The sequence below is a fragment of the Neocloeon triangulifer genome, unplaced genomic scaffold, assembly GCF_031216515.1.
Source record: "Neocloeon triangulifer isolate White Clay Creek 2 clone unplaced genomic scaffold, ASM3121651v1 ptg000002l, whole genome shotgun sequence".
In the NCBI taxonomy this organism is placed as follows: Eukaryota; Metazoa; Arthropoda; class Insecta; order Ephemeroptera; family Baetidae; genus Neocloeon; species Neocloeon triangulifer.
The window spans coordinates 4050738-4058266 of NW_026775545.1; the positions used below are offsets into that span (position 1 = coordinate 4050738).

The 7529-nt window shown below is 40.3% G+C and overlaps 1 protein-coding gene across 2 annotated transcripts; it reads left to right on the plus strand.

Moving 5' to 3' along the window:
• Positions 1–6: 6 nt before the first annotated feature.
• LOC132205464 (tuberin) lies at positions 7–7488 on the plus strand. 2 transcript variants are annotated; one of them, XM_059634517.1, is made up of 27 exons: positions 7–352; positions 461–603; positions 808–1196; positions 1255–1429; positions 1485–1685; positions 1744–1881; positions 1942–2091; positions 2144–2316; positions 2370–2538; positions 2589–2822; positions 2875–3145; positions 3200–3318; positions 3376–3534; positions 3586–3757; positions 3814–4010; positions 4062–4473; positions 4528–4782; positions 4831–4932; positions 4984–5135; positions 5197–5315; positions 5372–5680; positions 5732–5954; positions 6017–6219; positions 6274–6502; positions 6563–6823; positions 6884–7057; positions 7110–7488. In XM_059634517.1, exons 1-27 carry the CDS (start codon positions 277–279, stop codon positions 7326–7328), a joined length of 5424 nt encoding a protein of 1807 aa, XP_059490500.1. In that variant the 5' UTR covers positions 7–276; the 3' UTR covers positions 7329–7488. The 2 variants fall into 2 exon arrangements, with proteins under 2 accessions (XP_059490500.1, XP_059490501.1); XM_059634518.1 differs by having other exon boundaries at positions 12–352; positions 4840–4932.
• The last annotated feature ends 41 nt before the right edge of the window (positions 7489–7529 follow it).

Genomic DNA, 7529 nt, shown 5'->3' on the forward strand with positions numbered 1-7529 from the left:
GAACAGTGGTTTTTCAATTTTACACACTTTTGAAGCAAACCGGTTTGCTTTTCCTGCAAATAAAGCTCACCGGTTTAATTTCTACGTTCAAGAACAATGGAATTAGTTGCGCAACCGATAATCGAGCAGAAATAATCGGATTACGTTTTGCTCCCCGCTGTTAAAGGTCCTCCGCGGAGAAGGAAGACACCATTTTTGAAAACAAAAGATGTGATCTTGTGATTTGCGTCGCAATTTACGGTTTTTTATGGAACCGGAGTCCTTTTAGAACGCAAAATGAGTTCGAAGGATAAGGACAAAACCCTACAGGACAAGCTGAAGCAATTTTTCCGGCTCAACAAGGGAAACGCAGGTCATTTAAGAGAAAAATTTACGGCAACACGAGCCGCAATGCCGGCTCGTGTTTTTATTTTTTTACGTCTGTTTTTGCCTTTTTTCTAAATATGGTCAATTTTTTTAGCTGGCACCGTTGTCGAGCGGTCGGACTTCTCATTGACCTCAGAAATTGAAATTGCTATCGGACCTCAATCGACAAACGTCAATGACAGGGTTAAGACACTGAGAGACATCAGCAACGTCGTACTGCAGAAAAATTTAGAAGAGGTGAAATTCTGAATCAATAATCATACGCTTTTTTTACAGATAATATCATTCAAAAGTTATGCAATTTTTATTTCAAGATTAAATACTTTGTTTCATTTACAAAAAATCAACAATAATGTAGTTAAAGTTTTATTTGTTGAATAGTTGGAAATTAAAAATATCTATGTACGAATAAATTTTTATTTTTTCTTCATCTTATTTCAGCATGCCATTGAAAAGCTGTGGTCCTTGGTTCAAGACCTGCTGCGGGAAGATGTGCCCAAGGAGCAGAGATACAACGTTTTCCAGTTTTTGTGTAACCTTGCACAAGGCCAGTCTGAAAAACTGGGAATCCTTAGGGCCCAGTTCTTCCGATTGGTTGTGCAGCATTCTCTGCCCGAAGACGTTGGAGCTCGGCTTGACCTTCTGCGGGCTTTGACTGATAACGGCAAGGACATTCAGTACATCGAGGTAGAGGTAGCACCCTTCCTGCTCTCTTGGATGTCGGAAGTAACACACGCCAACAAAACCAACGACCTGCTTTCCTTGCTTGTCAACGTGGTAAAATACAATGCTGCTTTTGTCGAGGATGATGTCATCAGTGGACTCATACAGTGAGTTAAAACTTTGAAATTAAAGTATAATGATAAAATAATTAAATTGCTTTTTTAGAAGCACCTGCTTTTTGTGCACCTGCAGCCAGCACGAAGAAGTTGTTCACTCCAGCCTAGCTCTTCTTGATGTGATTGTTTGCTACGCTCAAATGCCTCCAGAAATGTTGCGGACTTTTGTCTGCACTCTCTGCAACTGTGTGAACAACAAGATGTATTGCCTAAGTTGTTGGAAGGTACTAATAATTTTATTATTTAAGTTATGTCTCTTAAGCTCATTTTATTTTTCAGATCATGAAGAAAATTCTGGGAACCCATCTGGGCCACAGCACATTGTTTCAAATGGTTTCCATTTTGAAAGACCCCAAATTTGCCAACGCACCCCAGCTTCTTCGGGGAGCAGTTTTCCATACCAGCATGGGCATGTGGGGAAACCAGAAAGTTCCCTCACTCAACACTACAGTTTGCACTGTTCTCCCTGCCTTTATGGAGGTTTGCTCAAATCAAAAGAGACTATCCTAAATTACTAACTTTAATAATTTTGTATCAGGCTATTAAACATGGACATGCCATAGTCACTTACGAAGTTCTTCTCTGCTTGAGAAAGTTAATCGTCCACAGTCCTAGTGACTTGAGCGATCCAGCTTGGCACATTGTTCTTGGAATCCTAGAGATTGCTATGATATTGGTAAATTTATTGCAAGTCTCAAAATTGGAGCTCCATATTGATTTTTTTTACATCCTTTAGATTCAAAAAATGAACCCACCTAATGTTAATGTTGCAACTGTTGCTCATGACTTGCTCACTGATATTGAAGCTCTGCATGAAAGAGGTGATTTTCGAGGTGACGTCGGAAGATTTTTCAACATCATTGCTTCCTGCGCATCAACACGGCCAGTAAGAGTGTTTGGTTTAAAATTGAAATTACTTCATTCATTTTCTTACCTAGGAAATCTCAATCCTGCATTTAATTACATACTTGGCTGCCGACTTCACACCTACAAAGCACAAATGGCTGACTAAGTTGAGTGATTTTGTCGAAAGGTACTTCTGGCAAGAAACCAGGTCCAATATTAGGGTCAAGGTGCTGGACGTTATTTCGTCAGTGGTTCACGCCAATAGGTAATATTTTGTGATTACATCAAAAATATTTTCAAATTTCCTGCCAAATTTAGAGCATTGTATGAGGAGGAATTGCTGGAACGAGTATTGACACAATTGGATCCTAACGTGGCCAAAGATCCAGACCTAGTTGTAAGAAATGCATCTGTCCAGCTGCTGGTCGAGTTATGTTTGGAGTGTGAGAACAAGAGGTGCTTAGAACTTTTGGAACTGATTGATAAGGTTACTTAATTTGATGATTCAAATTCATTGTCTAATTTGCAAACGATTAGTTTTTGCAACGACCATTTGATTTGTATGATGCCAATTCTTTCATCATTACAAATGAAGCGGATATGATTGACGTCAAAAGTGCTGCCCTGGGCATGATAAAGATTTTTCAAAGTAAAGCGTACCAGTTGCCTTCGTCTCACGCAATTCGAGCTTACAAGTCCTTGGTCAACCACTTAGAGTGCCACTACAAGAGGCCTGCTGTGTTCGACAATTGCAGCACAATTAGATTTTTGGTAATTCTAACTTTACAATGAATTTTGCTTTCTTTAAACATGTGTTTTGTAGATTTTCAAGTGCTTCTTGCAAATCCGAGCCGATTCGTTGTACCACTTAGGAATGCCTGACCCAATGATTCTTGATTTTGAAACACCGTGTAGTGCAAAAAAAGTGACAAGATTTAGCCCTTATTTGGCTGTGGATCACAGGGATGGTGAAAAGCCTAGCGCAGCAGTAGTGTCTGCTGGGACGACATCAGCTTTTCCAACACCTACAGTCACTTACTTGTCTCTCACACATGCCTGTGGTGCAGTAATTATTTGTTTAAAAAAAGAGAAAGGTAAATAATTAAAAATTATTGGCAATAATTTTTATATATTTTTGTGGGTTCCAGACTGGAGAGTATTGACTCTCGTGTTGTCAGAGTTGCCACAAGTGATGCAGAACAAATCGCTTATTCTCTCAAAACATGGTAATGATGTAGAGTATTTGGCCAGTGCTCTATACAGCATGGTATGATATAGGAAGATTTTAAAAGCTTTCCATGCAATTCTGTATTAATTAATTTAGGTCAGTGAGATTAGTTTGGGCCTACCAGACAAACTGAAGAACCTTCCTCAGAAAATGTCGAGATCTGATTTGCAGTCGATGGTTTTACTTTCATTGGCCTCACTTGTTTCATACCCTCTTGACTCTTCAATGCAGCAGAAAATTGTGAAATGCCTACAAGTAAGGATATTTATTGATGTAATAAAAATGAATAATTTTCCCCATTTCCAGCTGGGATTGACAACAACTACCAAGTGTGCCATTGATTGCATGTCGGCACTCACTCTTTGTACACTGGACATGCAAGAAACAATGTACAAACTCTTGCCTGAGGTACTCCTGAAGCTTTCAAAAATTTCGACTACAGTCTTCATGGCAATACCAATGCTGGAATTTCTATCAAGTAAGCTAAAAGTTTAAACTCTTTGAATTTGTAATTGATTTTAATGCACAATTTAGCACTGACTCGCTTGCCAAAGGTATTTGGGTCATTTGTATATGACCAGTATTTGTCAGTTTTTGCCATCGCCTTGCCATACACAAATCCCTTCAAGTACAGCCACTTTGTTGTTTCATTGGCACATCATGTAATTGCTGTCTGGTTCTTCAAAAGCAGAATGCCGTTCAGAAGCAAACTTGTTGGCTACATCATTAAGGTATATATTTATTTGAGTCTTTGATTCAAATAATTATTAAATATTTAAAAGGGTTTGAAAAATAATTTGACCGGAGAGACAATGATACGGACGGAACTTGTAAATGAAGATTCTTCAAGTAGGAGGAGAAGTTCAAGTCTGACAGAACAGGGCAGCCGACACCACAAAGAAAATCTGCGACAGCGGATGGAAATGAAACCAGTCATTGACGAAACTATGATGCTTTTCCACACCGAGCTGACTGAAACGTGTATCGATATGATGTCGAGATATACCTTCTCTCGATGTTCTGCTCTGCCAAAGAGACCACCCACCACTCAGTGGCTCCTGAACGAGGGTCCGTCTATGACCTGGTTGCTTGGTCACAAGTTGATCACTGTCACAACAAGTAACTGCAGCTTAAAGGCCATCAAGAGTGGATTGTGTGACAAATGCCTCCAATCTTGCAGACTAGACAAATCTGGTTAGTATCTTAAATTGTATTTTTTAAATTATTATTCTAAAAAACATTTATCAGGTGCCAACACAAACTCGGCCCCGAGTGCTCCCCAAACGCAGCCTTCAACTGCAGCAACTAGTCCAATAACGGAGAAAGCACCAAGCCCTCCTGTGGAGAATGATTTGACCCCATCGCGTCGCCGTCACAAATCTGCAATCCAAGGCAGTGTTGCCCGCGACAGTGGAGCCTTGTTTGCTCCTAGGACCAAAGACGACCTGCATATGAACTCAAGAGCTCTAGATTCTGAGAACTCTAAAAGTGAAGGGTTTTTCGGTGTGTAGAAAATGAAATAATTTAGTGAATGTTGGATTGAAAAAATAGTTAAATCAGGTGCCCAAGTCGAGAAGTCTGTTGATTCTGATAGAGGAATGTGCACATGCTGGTGCCAAGGCTGGGCCGAAATTAACGTTAGGAGCGCTACAGGTAATTAAAATTTTATATTAGAATAAAAATTCACAAACATAAATAAACTAGGCAATGCGTCTTGGACAATGAGACTCCAAAACTTGCCCTACGTTGATGCCTCCTCGCCATCAACAGATTTTCCGTTGACTGATGTTTCTACTCTTTTCTTCCCTGAACTTGAATGCAAAGAGGAAGGCAAATCAAGGATAAATTCACCAGAGGTATTGATTTAAAATTCAAAATCACATTATTGTCTTCCAGCTATTAATTCCAATTTTTAAGATCACAAGCGAGCAGCCTATTTTCAACAATAGCATTCCAACTTCCCCAGTCGGTCAGCCACCACTGATGGAAGGCGCACTTGAAAAGAAAACTCAACAAGTACAGCCAGTTTTACCTAGGTAAGTTTTGCAAGTGTCTTTTTAATCGTTTTTTATAATTTTCCTCTCCCCACCAGTCCAAGCCAGGAAATAGCACCCAGCAGACCAACTTCTGAAGCAGTTCCAGTACCAGGTGCTGGCGGTGAGCCTGAAGACTCTGACGATGCGGTCGATGAGGAGGATGGAGCGGAGGGGGAGAGTAGACAAAGGAACCGTGTGAAGAGGTCAAACTCAAGCCCTGAAATGAGCAGCAGACTGCGGAGTCCTCTTTCGCTGCAACCACCTGCTCTTCATGCCACAAACAGTCAGAGTGGAGGAGATCTTGACCAAAGTGCGCCCCTCAGCCCGACCGAAGAGAAAAAAAATCCAAAAGTACCACCTGCGAGGTAGGCGCATTTTATTTAAAATCAAATTATGTCAACAACTAAATTAATCAGGGTGAGCTGTGAAGCAATTCCTGAGGAAATGGGAGGGACAACACCTCCTACTGCACAAACTATTGTGCCTTTGCTGAAAACCCAGCCTCCCGTTCAGACGATAGAGCCAAAACCTGTTGAACCTTTACAACCACAGCCTCCAGCAGTAGTACCTTCAACACCCCAGCCTCCAGTAAAAGCTACTCTTGCACCCATGAAATCAGCACCCATGGTGCCCGAGAAGGTTTGTTTGGCAAATTTTTAAATTATATTTTCTTAACATAATTAATTTTTAATTTCAAACAGAGGACTGAAAAGAGTCCTCCTCAAGAGACGAGGCCTGACCCAAGCACGCTGCCTCCGCTGTCCTTCCGTGACAGAGGTCACACTATATCAGTCATGAGCCCTGTAAAGAGACCAGATTTGAGTCTTTTAAGGAGAAATGCCGCTGGGGGTTCAACGCCCAGAGGTTCCGAACCATCAATGAACAGTGCAGGAATGAAGCCAAGGTAATCAAAGACCTGACTAAATTTAAATCAAAAGTTAATCTTTGTTTTCTTCAGCTTTGTATTCTTGCAACTTTATCAAGAGGGTCGACTAGCTGGAAAAGGCGAAAAGCCAATGTTGGTGCCCAAAGACATTGCGACCATGTCCATCAGAACTTTTGACTACATCCCACCTTACGAGACTCACAAATTGGGAGTTCTTTATGTTGGGGAAAACCAGGCAAACAATGAGACTGAAATTCTTCGAAATACGTCTGGATCAGTTCGATATACAGAATTCTTGTCTGTGAGTATCATAAACATGGATTAATTAATTTTAGTTTCTCACTTAAATATGTTTAATTAGGGTCTTGGTACTTTGATAAAACTAAAAGAAGTTGACCCCCAAACAATTTTCCTTGGAGGATTGGATGTGAATGGCAATGACGGAAAGTTTGCCTATATCTGGCATGATGCCATGACTCAGGTTGTTTTTCACGTTGCAACGTTGATGCCGACAAAGGAGACTGATCCGAGCTGCAACAACAAAAAGCTTCACATTGGTAATGATTATGTGACTATCGTTTTCAACGAAAGTGGCCAAGAGTACAACATGCATTGTATCCAGGTATATTCTCCTGAAATTTTTAATAATTTGTAATAGTGTAATGAAACTTCTTAATTACAGTGTCAGTTCAACTTTGCTTGTGTTGTTGTTACTCCAATGGGCCACGGCACAAATCAAGTGACTGTCAAGATTAAGGATGACCTCACAGAACACTTGGGTGCATCACAAGTGACCAGAATCATTTCTGACCAGAGCTTGCCCACCTTGGTTAGGCAGCTTGCTCTTCACGCCAATGTAAGCATTGTGCAATAGTTCATTTCAATTTATCAATTTATTTCATTTCAAGTTGGCTTCGCTTATTGTTCGTCACATGAGCAAAAATGTTCTGTACGCTTCAAACTGGCTGGAGCGGCTGAGGAACATTAAGAGGATCAGGAGCAGAGTTTTAACGAAAATTGAAGAGAGGAAGAAGGCAGCTGACACTCAATCAGGATTGCAGAGTAAGGACCCTGACGATTTCACCGACTATGCCGTTTACTCAGAAATGCCAGATACGAAGAACTAATGAGGAAATAATATAAAATTAACTGGAGGAAGCTAGGCCTGTGAATTATGAGTTTATGGTGGCTACACAATGAATTTTTGCTGTTCTTTGTACGGACTCGGCACGCGCTATAATGTTGCTTTTTAAAGAATATAAATAATAAACGGATAATGAAAAGTAATTGCTATTTTAATTTAAAAATTTGATTTAAGCAAAATAATT